Below are 16,203 nucleotides of genomic sequence, written 5' to 3'. Positions count from 1 at the left end.
TGGGAATCAAGTGATTGTATTCTCTCAAACAAAACGATACCATTATATGTTTGCCACCAGGTATGTAGCAATGATGATTAGTCTGAATGCTCAGCTTTAAATCATGGTTCAAAAGTTTATAATCAATTTAGAGGTTAGCATTAAGACAGCTAATTAGCTATGTATTGTTGCATTGCTCTTAGTGCCCAGAATGTGATGCAAGTGCCAAACAAAATTAAGATCTTAAACAATACACTCATTTAAACTAATAAACTTTATTAAGGAATATGTTGCATGTCATCAACGCAGTTCTGTCATCCAAGCCACCTTTGTGCTCAAAGATCCGGGAACTTGTCCTGTGGTTATGTTTGGAAAAATGATTTGTACAAACTTAATTCATTAAAAAGTCCCATTGTTTTTAAATTGGAAGACATTTAAGGGTTGTGTTGTTAAGGATTAAGTTGAGGTTGTATTGAGGAATAAAGAAATGGTTATGGAGTTCCCGTCGTGGCGCAGAGGTTAACGAATCCGACTAGGAACCATGAGGTTGTGGGTTCGGTCCCTGCCCTTGCTTAGTGGGTTAATGATCCGGCGTTGCCGTGAGCTGGGGTGTAGGTTGCAGACGCGGCTCATATCCCGCGTTGCTGTGGCTCTGGCGTAGGCCAGTGGCTACAGCTCCGATTCGACCCCTAGCCTGGGAACCTCCATATGCCGCGAGAGCGGCCCAAAGAAATAGCAAAAAGACAAAAAGACAAAAAAAAAAAGAAATGGTTACTTTCATGCTCAGCAGCAGATGTTAAGTCCTCAATATATGCTAGCAAGGATCCCTTTACTTACTGATATTTAAACATTTTTAAAAATTAAAATGTGTGTCTTGCCTTTTTAAGAAGTGATTTGTACTTGGTAGCAAGAAATATTTGTTTAGATGTTCTTCTTGTTAAATAAACATTTATTTAAAATTATTTTAGATTCAACATTAACCAATCAATGATTAATCCTGAAATTGTTTTTGAGCCAAGGAGAAATGGATTTTTCGAATGATGAGTTATAATTTTTTTTTTTTAAATAGGGTCTTGTACTACTAAGATAAGTATTGTTTCCTTACCCATGTGTTACTTATTTTACCCCCAAAATAAAGCATTTTAAAATGTCACCCCTTTAAAGGAGTTCCCATCATGGTGCAGCCAAAACGAATCCAACTAGGAACCATGAGGTTGGGGGTTTGATCCCTGGCCTCACTCAGTGGGTTAAGGATCTGGCGTTGCTGTGTGTGTGTGTGTGTGTGTGTGTGTGTGTGGCATGGGTGGAAGGCAAGGCTCAGATCCTGCATTGCTGTGGCTGTGGTGTAGGCCGGCGGCTATAGCTCTGATTTGACCCCGGGCCTAAAAGCAAAATTATAATAATAATAACAATAAATAAATAAATAAATAAATAAAATGTCACCCCAGTAAGGATTAAATTATTGTTAGAAAGGTAAGATTGGTCAGATGACAAAATTAGTACATTTCAACAATCCATGAATCAGAGTAGTTTTTTCAGGAATGTTCAGATGAAAACCAGTGGGTGGTACTCTGCTAAGGAAGGCGCACCTGAACCAGACTGAGGAGGCTGATTAAAATCATGTCACCTCATGGGTGCGCTCACCCTTCGGTACGCCGTGCGGAAACTGAACAACGTAGAGGTGGTACTTCATGCAAAACAGATGGCCTCCATAGTGCCGCAGTGGTGATAGGTCCTCACATGGTCCAGGGTTTGGGATGAATATGGATACGAGTGAGACGATGTCAGGCAGGATGCTGGGTTAGTTGAATTCAGTGATTCTTAGGCTTCTTTTGCGTCTCATGGAGCACAGGAGAAATGGAGGAAGGGTGTGAAGGAGATTCCTGTACACGATTGCAGGTTGGACTGGATATGACCTAGTTCGATTCCTCCATGCCCTGAAACCAGTAATCTCTGAGAAGCAAGGCTTACATTTTGGAACTTAATTTCGAGATGCCAACTCTGTGTGTAACAGGTGCAAAGATACATACAATTTGTGGTTCTCTGTGGTTAGAGAGCTTCATAAATCAGCACCATCTGTTCTTCTAAGACTCTTTTCTAGCCTTGGGTGGTGTAGAGTCATATTGTGTGTGTTTCAAGACAGGAAATGTTTCATTTCTGTGGTAAATGGGAATTTCATGGGCCATGTTCAGGACTGTGTTTGCCATTCTTTTCCATCAGTATTAGCTAAAAATGAGAATAGAGGAGTATGTTAGGCATCAGCTGAGGGGATGCAGCTCACATATAAGACCCAATATCACAGGTACTGAATAACTGCATTTAATTCAAAATTACTTGGTGTTGAGCTCTGAATTCTGGGGAGTAAGTTCATATCATAATGAGCTGCACTGCCTTGAAACGTATAACAGCTGCTAATTTCCCCCTATAATACAAGAAGATTTTTTTTTTTGCTTTGTAGGGCCACACCCACAGCATATGGAAGTTCCCAGGCTCGGAGTCGAATCAGAGCTACAGCGCCAGCACCACAGCCACAACTCAGGATCTGAGCCGCATCTTCAACCTACACCCCAGCTTATGGCCATGCCATATCCTTAACCCACTGATCGAGACCAGGGATTGAACCCTCATGGATGCTAGTTGGATTCCTTTCCACTGCACCACAACAGGAACTCCCCAAGGAGATATTTTTATTTTAAAAGCTCTGTCGATTATCTAGTACTTACTGTCTGTCCTTTGGAGTATTGGATTTCATTTGTTTTTACTACAGTAGAATTTAATGATCTTCAAGTAAGATTATGTTACACATTTCCTGATTTTTATTTCTTTAGAAGATGGCTCTAAATTTATCATTTTCAGTTGTGAAATCTCCCTTCCCCCAAATATTTTCAGTTGTTTTCCACATATGATGGGAAATTACTTTTCCCTGGCACTTTGGTCAGTTAATCAAGTAGTGGCAACGTTCACACAAGAGCCTTCTGGAATCCTGTTTGTGATACTTAGGCGACTTGGAAAGAGATTCCCCTGGAATTATTTTCCACCAAATGTGATCCCCCCAAAGTGATTTAATTCATGCTGTCAACTGTCAAAAGTTCCCTTTGTGGCTTATCGGTAATAAAGCTGACTAGTATTCGTGAAGACACGGGTTCAATACCTGGCCTCACTCAGTGGGTTACGGATCCGTCATTGCCACAAGCTGTGGTTTAAGTCTCAGAGGTGGCTCAGATCCCATGTTGCTGCAAGCCTGGGAACATCCATATGCCGCAAATTGCAGCCCTAAAAAGACAATGAAAAAAAACAGTCAAATAAATAACTACTCTGGGATGCTCTAGCTCATTAATAATAGTTAATACGTCTCTCATTAAGTTTTGGAAATACTCTTAAAAAGGTGAGAAAGATCATTTAGTTGAGCACTTGTGTAGCAATATAATTGAAACAGTTAAATTATTTTACTGTTAAGAATAGTAATAAAAACACTTGAGGAAAAATATTCTCAATTTGTTTAACAGTGTATCGTCAGAACTTTCATTTCCTTTCTTGCTTTCCTGAACAGAAAAATCAAAGATAGGTGTGCAGGAAATTTAAGTGGGCAAGTACAATAAATTTGTTAGGATTTTTTAAAAATGATTAAGTTATTTCTTAACATGGTAGCCTTATCTTTATAAAGTAGTAATGATTCAAAATATTTAGATCTTTGGAGCTCAAGAGTTTGAATGTAGATATGCAGGTGATTGCTTTCTAGGTGATGTTTTATTATGTTTTATAATGCAGACAGTGTGCTTTTGCTTTCCTTGTTTTGTAAACAAACTAGTTACAATGTTTTTCTTATTTTATAGGATGAGTGATGGAGGCAGGTTTCAAATTTTAAGTGTTCTAATTACAAACTGTACTATGTTGCACTGGCATCCACTTAAGTTTTTGGGTATCATTTTAAGAAAAATCTGTGAATGTAGAGAAGATACTTAGAACTTAACTAGGATAAAAACAACTGGATAATATTTAAGTTAAAGAGATAATTGGGGGTTAGCCAAATTTAGTTTTCTTTAAGACGTAGCTCACGTGAGTGTTTGTGATTTCACAATATATCATCCGTTATTCCTGCAAGGACTTTTTCAATTGAGGGCGAGCTTTTCTATTATTAGAATTATGGAAGAGAGTGAGGTTATTGATTTTTATGAGAAGCAGAGGACAAATAAGTTCACATGAGGCTTTTATCTCTCTTTGTTTAATACAAGTTTCTATCCTGATCTAAAATTCATCCTTCTCACCCAAGCTTATCAAGTATTCATTTTCTCTCACTTTTTTCCCCTCTCCTTTCACTCCTTGATCCTCCATCTTCAAAATAAGTTGCTTTGATCAATATTATTTGGTAGGTAAAGGGTTAACAAAATCTTTTCTGCATGAGAATTTAAACTTTGTTTTTGTTTGAGGTTTTTTTTATTTTTTGGGGGGGGCACCCTTTCTTTTTCTGGAAACCTGATAAAGGTTTCCGTAAACTATCTTTGTAGAGTAATTAAATTATTTTGATTGGCAAATTGCATCTGGACTGGAAAAACTATAAATGGCTGACAAGCAGCTGTCCCTCTGGAGGTGTCATGAAAGATACTGGCTTCTCTGAGGCTAGAGGCTCCTTAGCCAGGGTAGCACTTGCAACCAGCCCTGTACCTGGGCTGTCATCTGGGAGACCCACAGGAAGAGATGCCTGGCAGTTTTGGGGACGGCTCCTGCTAAGGACCAAAGCAGGGTGCTGCCTTGCTGGCAAGTTGGGTTTCCTGCCTTTTATCCTTGAAGTAAATCTAGATCCAGGGATCTTGAGAATCCGGATGTTTAATTGGACCTAAAGAGCCTCTCCTGGCAGGCATTTCAAACGTGTAGTCAGAACAACATTAAATAAACCCCGCTGGAAGGCATTTGCTGAGAAACTAGCGGTCTCTGTGCTCTGCTTTTTGTGTTCCTAGCCCCTGTCCCCTGGGCAGCCACTCCCAATTCCTGCAGGTGTTGGCTCTGGCGTTTACTTCTGTGTTTCTGAATAAAACATTTATGTCTCTCTTTCCTGGTTACCAGTCACTGACATCTGCTGAGTTGCCGTTATGGAAGCCAGAGTTTTCTCTTTTATGCCCCTTTCACTTTTCACGTTCCCATCCCCTTGTTAACATGAGAAGTCCAAGTTAAGTCAGTAGCCAGTGTCACATACATGGCGAGGTAGGAATTGCCCACTGCATAACCAAGTAGGTGTTCTGATTGCATTTCCTTTCCTGCACATTTTCTTCTGTTCTTGGAGCTAATTGTTGTAAAAAATCTGTGTAGTTTTTTCTGTACATATCTTTAATCTTCCTCCTCCCATTCTCTGTCAGAATAGTTCCCAAATGTTCAAAAATAGAGGAGTAATTATTATTTTTCTCATGGAGATTGACTTTTCAGACTTCTCATCCTGCTGCTCTAACCTGAACTGGTTTTGGCTTCTCTGGGCTGTTTTTTCACCATATTCTAGGATTTTCCTTGGGCTCTGTCCATTGTTTTATTGAATTTTCTGCATTTTTACTGAAGTGTATCTAAGTAGAGTTTTTTAATGAAAGGATCCATGGGAGGTAATGACTTTGCATGTCTGAAAGTTTGTTTTTGTTTTTGTTTTTCTGCAGTTTTCACACTTGGTTTTTTTGTTTGGTTTGGCATGTTCTACATTGACAAGTAACTTTTCCTTTGATATAGAAAGTATGACCCTCTTATCTAGTAGAATGTAATGTTACTGTTCAAAAGACATTGTTGTCCTGGAGCATTTGTTAATGATATTCCTAGTTTAATTCGCTAGTGATCATACAAATGCTACCACTTAGCAATGCTCAGATGAAAATCTGTCATTGGGAGATAATTCTCCATGGTTCTCTTGCCTTGTTGTACCCTTTGAGAACAAAGACCTTTTTCTGGACTCAGCTTCAGTGATGTATGTCCAGCAAGCCGCCTTAGAAGGTAGGGGAAATGTCTCTCTCCAAAGCAGGGAGCAGACATGCTTCCTGTCTGTATAAAAGACCGAGGTCCCTGGGTTCAGTTTTCTTCTGCGTGAGTGAGTGTCTCTGGTCCTCTTCACATCACCTGTGAGAATTTTAGCCTAGGAATCAGTGCATAAAAGGATGTTCCCATCATGGCTTAGTGGTTAACACATCCGACTAGGAACCATGAGGTTGCGGGTTCGATCCCTGGCCTCGCTCAGTGGGCTAAGGATCCAGCATTTGCTGTGAGCTGTGGTGTAGGTTGCAGACGTGGCTCGCATCCCTTGCTGCTGTGGCTCTGGCTCCGATTCGACCCCTAGCCTGGGAACCGCCATATGCCGCAGGAGCGGCCTTAGAAAAGGCAAAAAGACAAAAAAAAAAAAAAAAGGTGATGCTCTGGTTAACGCTGTTGCTGCAGTGAACTCGCCTTTTCTCTGATCCAGGAGGCTCGTTTCCTCTCCGACGTCCTTGAGGCTGTGGCGGGCTCACTTAGGACCTTTCCACGAGGGTAAAAGCATAGACCCTTCACAGTTCTTGACATCTATTTTCTCTTTGAAAATTTCTTCAACCAGTAACCCGTAGTTTTTCCTCTTCCCGCCCTTTACTGGGTTGTATACAGCATTTAGTTGTCCTCACTTTTTTTTTTTTTTGTCTTTTCTAGGGCTGTACCCTCAGCATATGGAGGTTCCCAGGCTAGGGGTTGAATCGGAACTACAGCTGCCAGCCTACGCCAGAGCCACAGCAACGTGGGATCCCAGCCGCGTCTGCAACCTACACCACAGCTCACGGCAACACCAGATCCTTAACCCACTGAGCAAGGCCAGGGATCGAACTCACAACCTCATGGTTCCTAGTCGGATTCGTTAACCACTGAGCCACGACAGGAACTCCTCTGTTCCTCTTTTCAATCACAGCTGACACTTATTTTTAATTATTATGCGCCAGGCACCATGTTATGATTGTGACATGGATTATCTTACCTGCACCTCTCAGGAGTCCTAAGAAGATGTTTGCATTGCTCCCAGTATACAGAAGCAGGGGTGGATATGTAGGAGGGGATATACATGGCCTAAGGATACAAGCCAGGCCAGATGGAGCACTTGGTGGTGACACACAGGTCTGTTTAATTTTCAAACCCGCGCTCTTAACCACCTCACTTTGCTGTAAAATGGAGAGAAGGGAAAGGACGCAAAATACAACTCACCTGGAAAACAATTTTTAGCACTGCTGTAATTTAAATTATCACTCTAGGCCTTCACCCCCCCCCCCATTTTTTTTTTTTTCCTTTTAGGGCTGAATCCTTGGCATATGGAGGTTCCCAGGCTAGGGGGTTGAATCAGAGCTGCAGCTGCCGGCCTACAGCAAAGCCACAGCAACATGAGATCCGAGCTGCATCTGGGACCTACACCACTGCTCATGGTAATGCCGGATCCCTAACCCACTGAGCGAGGCCAGGGATCCAGCCTTCGTCCTCATGGATCCTAGTTGAGTTTGTAACCGCTGATCCACCTGGGGAACTCCCTAGGCCTTCAATCTTGATTTGACATATCCAGTAACTGGGCTTCATTTACTATGGTTATAACAGAATCCAGGGTGTTTTTCCTGCTAAAAGTAATTGTGTTCAGTCCCAGCTTTTAAATGTACAAAACAACAAAATAAAACTATACAGGAGCTGATCTGCACACATCCAGATGCTGTGGTTCCCACAGCAATTGCAGATCAGCCTTAGGGCAGTGAATGGTGCAAAATAACCGAACACCATATGCAGCTACATGAAATCATATTCTCCGAACTCTTGGGGGCAGATAATAGCCGCCGTGGGAACAGTGAATGTGTCAGTGGTCAGTTACTGTTTCATCTCTGTAGTTTGGGGCACTTCATTTATGTGACCGTTTCACAGTGCGACTAGGTATGTGTGCTAGTTATACATGGAGGTGGTATTTCACCAGTGCTTCAATTGTATTATGCATCTCGAAACAAAATGTCTTTAACCTGCAAGATTATTTGTATGTTTTCCCTCTTATTTATATACAATCACATTTCTCCTCTCCCTACCCACGTTCCCAATGGAAAAGCATGATTTGGGGAGTTCTTGTTTACATTCTGAGTGTCAGGTTCAAGATGCTGGTTAACCTTTGAAATGTATTATGCGCTGGTGCTTACAAAGATAGATGACTAAGAAGTACATATTAGAGCCTCTCAAAACGCAGGATCATCAATCTTCAAGAGGCTTGGCTTCATGCCGTGCCCTGCCATTGAGGACGCACCGAGACAGTGTAACCTTGTAGAAAATCTTGGTGTATTCAGCTTCCTATTTTGGTAGATTCTCAGAGGAAATGTCAATTGGGCATTACCAACCTCTCTGTGATTCCTTTAGATTGTGTCAATTATTTGAAATGTTGTTGGACACAGTGTCTTGAACATAAAACCTTTGCTTATCATTCTGTTCGGTGATGTCTCTATGGATAGCACATACATTTCTACTATGAGTCTGCCAAATACATGGTTAAAACTATACAGTTTCTCTCTAATGGTGGACTCTCATGTAGGTGGTTTAGTAAGTTCATATGTAAACCCACTGTTATCAAATTTATACAGTAGAAAGGATTAACCTGACCAATTATATGTGTATATAAACTGTACACATAGACTTCCAAGGTATAGATGAAATAAATTTTATTTGGTTGTATTGGAAAGCGTATTGTCCCAGAGATTCCTGGGGGTGACTTTGTTTGCATTAGCAAAATGTTTATGAGTACCTGTCAGGTACCAGACGCTGGGTCCAAGAGGCAACGCACGTGAGTCTCTCAGCCACTGTGTTTGGAGATTCCGAGTCTTTTCTGAATATTCTAATTTGGTTAATAAAACCATTGATATGTCCGGCACATTTCTCCTTATTCAAATGATCCTGCAAAACCAACTTAACTGGTAGTGACCTGCTTAGAGAAAAGGCCGTGGCCAAGACTGTCAAGTTAAGCATATTCTCGGATGATGTTTCATTTATTTTTATGAACCCTCACATTTATTCCACATGCGCCTGTTGAAGTACCAGCATACTTACCCAGTTTCTTCCGCATGTTGGAATTTAATTTTTTTTAAACAAACTACTGCCTTTTGCAAAGGAAGAATACAGTGGTGGGGCTTCGTTGCATCATCTCCTATGCCTTTGCCTGAGCCTGGTGTAACAGAAGGAACCGAAGTGGTTCCTAATGTCTAAGATCTTCATGCCTTTACCTCCAAACGATCAGTCGATTGGCGTAGGGTAACTTTATGTGAAATTCCACAGGATGAGGTATTTAAGTCCCGGATTGTACCTCATGTTCATTTTGACCTGCTGTGTTCATAGGAACTGAGGAAATGACACAGGACTGAAGATTTTGCTTCTTGTTAAGGTTTATAATGGTCTCAGCGGTTTGGATTAGGAAAAATGTGAAAACATGCATGCCCAGTGTAATGTGCATTTGTTTATTTGTGTCTTGTAGCATTGTAGTGGTATATAATTACTTCCTAAAACACACACAGAGTGAAATACAAATGGTAAGGTAGGAGGGTTAGCGGAAATTCTCATGTTTTCATTCCAGTTGCAGTGGCGTATTTTTCATCCTCTGGGATGGGCTAACTCAGGAGACCATTGCTTTAAAATGCAGCTTTTCATGTGCCCAAGCCCATCTTCTCATCAAAGGTCATCCTTGCTAGAGGAGAGACCTCGCTGATGCTCAGCATCCCTCTTAGACTCCAGTTTTATCCAGCTTCCTCCTTCACATTATAGAAATAGACCTGACTCAGAGTCTCCTTCTCTTTGTGCTGTGCCCTCTCTAGGATGAGGATGGGACGGAGGAAGACAGCAGCCGTGTTGAACCCGTGGGACACGCTGACACTGGTGTGGAGAACGTACCCAACTTTTCTCTGGAGTAAGTTAACTGATGGTTTCAACTGACTTTGTGATATCCATGCAGCTTCACTGATAGCAGCTAGTATTCCGAAAGCATATGGCATGCGGGATGTTTGTGCTTAGTTAAAACATGCCTTGCATTGTTTCGTTTTCCAAAGAGCCTCTTTCATCGACTGAGTTAATACTGGAGTGTATGAACTGTCGCATGGAAATTCACATACACCTGCTCTGAGTTTCATGCCTTGGCAAATACTATTAAGTTATAACAGAAAATAGTATTTGATTGAACGTGTGTGTCATGTTCGCAGCACTGTAACTGTTTTCAGATTGCTTTTGTACATCAGTATTTTGGTCATGTGTGTGTTCTTCAACTTTGTGAAATTAAAAAAGAAATTGTAGACATAACTTGCTAAACTTGAAAAACTAGTTGGATCAGGTAAGAAATAGAATCTCTCAAGAGAGTTGATGAAAAATTGGAAGTTAGGGTCCTTGAACATAATTTAAGTGTAAAAAGTGAAAGAAAAATTTCCCTATATTATCACAACTCTGCAATTACCTTAAATTATGGCATGTGTGAATAGAAGATGTTCTTAGAACTTCTTCTAAGTTACTTTAGAGCAGGAGGGAATTCAATTAAATATTAAATTCTTAGTTCTGTCTTTTCTTGGTCTTCCAAGGAAGGGCTATAAGAATTTTCTCAGGGAGGTTATTAAACAGGCTCCTGAAGCAGATCATGTTTGAAGACCCAGCAACCAGCACTCTCTTAAGTATTTACATTTAAGAAATAGGTGCCCTGTTGTAGTTCTTTTTAGAAAGAATGTGAGCTTAATGTATTAGAGTTACTCTACTATTCTTAGTTAACAAACCAATCATTGAACAGATGTTCAAATGTTATTAGCCGTATCTAAAATACGGTTTTTAGGAAATTCTGTGAAAATATAAAAAAATGAAATATCCATTTGAAAAGTATTCACTTTAGGAATTATTTTGGCTATATGACAAAATTATAATTTTGTCCTAAAATCAGGGTGTACGTGATGACCTCTGTATACATATTTTCAATTTTGTGTTGATTTGTTTGCTAGTCCTAGCTTTAGTTTTCTTTAGTGTTTGTATTATTTAACCAGGGCCCTTGTAGTATATAGGATAACCTCAGGTTTTTATTTAAGAAATACAACGGGAGCAGAGGCACTTTCCATTGCATAAAAACCGAACCGTGATCTTTGCCAAGTCCACGGGTCGTCACTTATGGTTGGCCAGCTTGCTTCAACTAGATAAGTACTTGCAATAGTATTTCCAAATATTGACTGTTGGATAAGTGCTGCTTAGATTTCTGTGCAGGACTCACACACACAGAAATGTCTATAAAGAACGTGAAATTTGTGGCCCAACACTGTACATCAATTATCCTTTAATTGCAAAAATAAAGCAGAAAGTGACATCTCAGTGAAATGGTTTAGAAAACCTACGTTCTCTAGATTAGACCAGTTGTTATCAAAGTCAGGCTTCTTTATGAAATACTGAAGTGCTGTAGACTGTGTCGTAGGAGTAACCTCACGTTACTTCATGTAAAGAGCTTCATGACTTGAGCGTTCATTCACAAACTCCCTTAGGGTAGTCGTTCCAAGTTCAGCCCTTGTCCATGGGTGTCGAGTAGCCTGCACATGAGCGAGCTTGTTGCAGGCAGGAGGGTGACATTCCGCATGGTTCCACGTCGCCGTGGGATCCCTCCGGACCCGCCACTTCCAGGGCCAAGACTTGGACCTCCTTAGATTTTCGGAGGGCTCCAAGATGTGTGAGATACGAAGTGCTGGGCAGCTGAACCATCTCTACCCAGTCAGTCTGCATAGTCCTTGAGTAGAGACTGGGATGGGACATTTTCAGGGGCAACCGAGAGGGGTCGACCACTGAATGTGTACTTGGACTACACGGGAGCCAAACGGTTCGGTGTCGTTTTTAATGTCGTTATTTCTGATGATTGCTCCCCCCCATGCCATCAGACTAGCGTGCAGGTATGTAGCATTCAATGTGCCTTCATCGCCACATGCTCCTAGTCTAGACTGTGTGTGTAAATGGGTATGTGTGCCCGGTGGGACTTTCCGTCTTGTCCTCCGTTGCTGTTTGTCGTGCGTCTGTGTCCTTGCGGCTTTGTGTTTGGTTTGGTTTCGATTTTGGTTTGTGACCCTACATGTTCATGCTCCTCATTCATCATTGTCTCACAGTGATATGGTAAAGCTCGTACAAGTCCCCAACGATGGAGGGCCTCTGGGAATCCATGTAGTGCCTTTCAGTGCTCGAGGCGGCAGGTAACGTATCTTGCAGGTTTTTAATGAATCCTAATGTGGAGGGTTTTATCTTCATTTGTGCTCAGCTATGGCGTGGTGTCGATTTAGCACGTGCTTAATGGAAGCATTTTCATTTGGGGGCAAAGGCGCCTTCATTCACACGCACACATCATAGTCACAGAAAAAGCACTTAGGCTGATGAAGAAACTGGGCGTTTACGTTTTCCTAAGACATACATTTAGTGTTGGTCACACCCCTGCGTACCCAGTCCTCGCTGCAGACTGAGGAACTCCAGCTGAACGTGCAAAGTGTAGGGAGCACTTAAAGGAATTTTCTGGAAAAGTGTATCCAGTCACCATTATCTGGATCACGGAGAAAATGACTCCTATGAAATTTGTTTTTATGTTTATTTAGTTCCTTAATTTTATATGATTTTTGTGATTTTGCTTGAAAATTTAAGAAGTTAGACAAGCTATAGATTGATTTCCTGCCTGGTGGCTTGTGGCTGCTTCTCGTCAATCTGCACCCCCAAATGGCACATTTTTGTGTTATTTCTTAGTAAGTCTTCAGAGAATATATATCCTTAAAAAAGCCAAATGTGGGAATTCCTGTTGTGGCTCAGTGGGTCACAAACCCGACTAGTACCCACAAGGATGTGGGTTCGATCCCTGGCCTTGCTTCATGGGTTAAGGGTCCGGTGTTGCCGTGAGCTGTGGTGTAGGTTCAGACACTGCTCAGATCCCGAGTGGCTGTGGCTGTGGTGTAGGCCGGCAGCTGCAGCTCCTATTCAACCCCTAAGCTGGGAACCTCCAGGTGCTGCAGGTGCAGCCCTTAAAAAAAAAAAAAAAAAAAAAAACAAGAAAAACAAAAAAAAAAAGGTTAAATGTTATATGAATTGCTTTTATCCTTCAGCTCTCTTTCTGTGAAAGAATTATTGTTTGTTTGTATGTATATTCAAATACTGTGAATTGATTTTATAGCTAATGTTTGATGGACTCCATTATCCGCAAGTGAAATGCTGCCTCCTTGGGGGGTGGGGGGCGGGGGGCGTTGGCCTTTGAAGCTTAATCCCATCCTCTCTTATCTACCCATCTAGTGATTACCTGATGCAACATATTTATGAACTATCTGGCGTCTCAGTTTGAACCTCTTTCTTTTACTGTTAGCATCTTATCTGTTTATTTTGTATTTTAACACCATTTACACTGGGAGAAGAAAGGGGAACGATGGAAAGCCACCTTAGGCCAGTGAGTGAGAACTTAGAATATAGTTTCAACTCTTGCCGTGGAATGACAAGCATCTAGCATGTTGTGAGAGATGGGTTAGCTGCTGCAGGCATGTCATTAAATTATGTATTTAATTTTTAAAGTGAAAGTATTTGAACAGTTGCCCCTGCCTTCCTGTTGTATGTTCCTGACAGTACTGAGTCCAGATTTTATCTCTTTGGTAAAACCCACACCTCATGAAAAGTCTGGACGCTGAAAACTTGGATTTACCTAGAACTCTGCTGGAGTAGGAGGCTTGAATGTTAGCGTTATGTAACCGGGTGTGAAATTCACCTTGATTTGGGGGAGAGGGTTATATTCACAGAGTTATGATAGAGCTCACTTTTTTCCTTCCTTTGTTCATTTTTTAAAACTCTGGAGAAGCACTGAAATTTTTTGAAAGAGCTTTCAGTTATATAAGCTTAGTTGTTTTCAGAATGGCTGTTGCCTTTATCTTCTTTAAAAACTACATTTTTTAATGATCTCAGAAGTTAAATCTTTTCTTTTTCCCATTTATGTCATGAGTAGAAAAATAAGAGGCTAAAATGCATGAATGCTAGCTTCCCAATAGGAATGTGCCTTTAACTGCTTGTGGGATATAACTCATCACAAATGAGATTTAACTGTGCATCTACCAGCTTTGAACGGTGCTTCTATCACAAACATGTTATTATCTGTCATTCATGACACCTTTCCTACCTCCGTGTGAAAGGGTATTAGGATAAAATAGATAAAAATCTGAAAGCCAAAAAAGAATAAGATACAAAAATAAATCCACTGCAGATTAATTCAGTAGAAGGCGTCTCACGAAATCCACCAGTTAACTGGTTACCATGGTGTTTTGTTTCAATGTACAGCACGCCTTTGAGAAGACACGTATCCCTTTACAGAACCAGAAGCGGTTTTTTGGTTTTTTTTTTTTTGCTTTTTTTTTTAGCTGAGTCATTTTTTAATCCCTGTTGATTTGGCGCTTCATGAAGGCAGTCCTGTATGGCTTTCCTATACAAGGGACGAAGCGACTAGGAAAACGAGATTCTTTATAAACCCTTTTTAGGCACTGCCAATTTTCACACTGGGAAACAGAACAGCATTTTTTTCCTCCCCGAGCCCTGTGTCGCATCGTCGAGATCCCTCATGGCCTTGAGGGTCACGGCCTTCAGAGTGAGGCTGATGAGGAGAGAAAGGCAGCCGGCTGCTCTGGAATCGTGGGGGCCAGGAATCAGGAGCCAGAGACACGCATCTTCCTCGTTCTCAGACGTGCTTCACAGGTGCCTTCTTCTCAATCAGTCAGAAACCTGCCCTGGCACGTACTGTGTGACGGTTCCACGTGAGGTGCTAGGAGACAAGGAGGAACAGGACATAGTGTCTCTCCAGGGCTTGGCAGGCACGGTGGAACGAGAGGCCAGGAGCCACGCCATGTGATAAATGCCCATGGCCTTGTATCATCGGTGCTCTGTGAGCTGATAGAGGAGAAGCTGTCTGCAGTAGGGAACGGAAGCTGGCTTGTTGTGAAAGATGATTTTAATTGTGATGACAGCTTGTAAAGGGGGCAACGTCAGCTCCACGGTAGCTGCAAGGGCAAATTAAGGGATGTGGTATAGCAGAAAGGAAGAAATTAAGTGGAACTGGTGAGGAAATCACACGTATATCTAGCGGGAATACAAGAATACATATTCATGGGATGTAAGTTGAAATTTCCAAGAATAACTTTCTTTGTGCAAGATTCCAATCATACTCGGGCCCTCTCCGTTTTGGCGATATAACTAATTGAATAACACTGGCTGAATACTTATTTTTATAAAAGTGACACGTACATGTCAGTACTGCTTTCTGATTTCAATTTCAAAGCCAAAGCGTCTTCAGGAACAATGCAGAATGGGACGTATACATTGTCAAGGGAAGAAACTCTGTGCAGAACACCTCAGCTGTTAGACACGATTCAGGACAGTAGGGAAAACCTGAAGTCAGTCTTAGACGTTTAAAGCCACGTAAGTACGAGGTATTATTATGGCCTGAGGATTAACAAAGTGTTTGGAATACAGATGCTGCTGGGCCAACTTAAAGAAGCCACTTTCTAGAGGCGGTTGAATGTCCTTCCCTGATTGGGGCCATTCCTGACAATTGGCTTGTGGCAGCCCTTCCTCCGGCCACTGCCCTGTGGATACGGGAAGAGGGAAGATGCGGGGGAATGACCGTGCTGTCGCCCCTGGATGCTGTTTCTCTCTAGTCATCTTCTGGTATTTTATTCAGAAAGGAAGTTAACCTATCCCCATCCAGAACTCTCTATTCACAGTTTTATTACCTTGAAATCAATTTTCACTTCACATGTATAATTTCATTTCCTCCCGATTTAAATGTCAAACATAACCTCCTTATTTAAATCACAAGTGCTACTATTTTCAGGAAGGCTATGCCAAGTAATTGTCATTTCCTTTGGCAGAAAAACCCCATTTCATTTCATATATTTTTATATTTCTAGAACATAGCACGTGGGTATTGCTCAGTCTAGCTTACGTTGACTCTCCCTGTTAGCTCTGCATTGCTACATTAGAAATAAAACAATAAGGGGTGTTCCCGTTGTGGCTCAGCTGGTTAAGAACCTGATATAGTGTCCATGAGGATGTGGGTTCAATCCCTGGCCTCGCTCAGTGGGTTAAGGATCCTGCATTGCCATAAGGTGTGGCATAGGTTGCAGATGCAGCTTGGATCCGGTGTTGCTGAGGCGGTGGTGTACTGGAAGCAGCAGCTCTGATTCAACCCCTAGCCTGGGAAATTGCAAATGCCACAGGTTTGGCCCT

The 16,203-nt window shown here is 41.5% G+C and overlaps 1 protein-coding gene across 22 annotated transcripts in view; it reads left to right on the top strand.

Moving 5' to 3' along the window:
* Positions 1-16,203, top strand: part of PARD3 (par-3 family cell polarity regulator) — a 629,826-nt gene that overhangs the window by 336,888 nt on the left and 276,735 nt on the right. For 21 of the 22 annotated variants that reach the window (XM_047755497.1, XM_047755482.1, XM_047755486.1 and 18 more), the window contains 2 exons: positions 9,783-9,874; positions 12,078-12,161. In XM_047755497.1, the coding sequence (XP_047611453.1) occupies positions 9,783-9,874; positions 12,078-12,161 (176 nt within the window). The remainder of the gene's footprint in view (positions 1-9,782; positions 9,875-12,077; positions 12,162-16,203) is intronic. The other variant, XM_047755490.1, reaches the window with a different exon arrangement.

This window comes from Phacochoerus africanus, chromosome 12 (genome assembly GCF_016906955.1).
Source record: "Phacochoerus africanus isolate WHEZ1 chromosome 12, ROS_Pafr_v1, whole genome shotgun sequence".
NCBI classification, from domain to species: Eukaryota; Metazoa; Chordata; class Mammalia; order Artiodactyla; family Suidae; genus Phacochoerus; species Phacochoerus africanus.
This window is presented reverse-complemented; position numbering and strand designations above follow the sequence as displayed.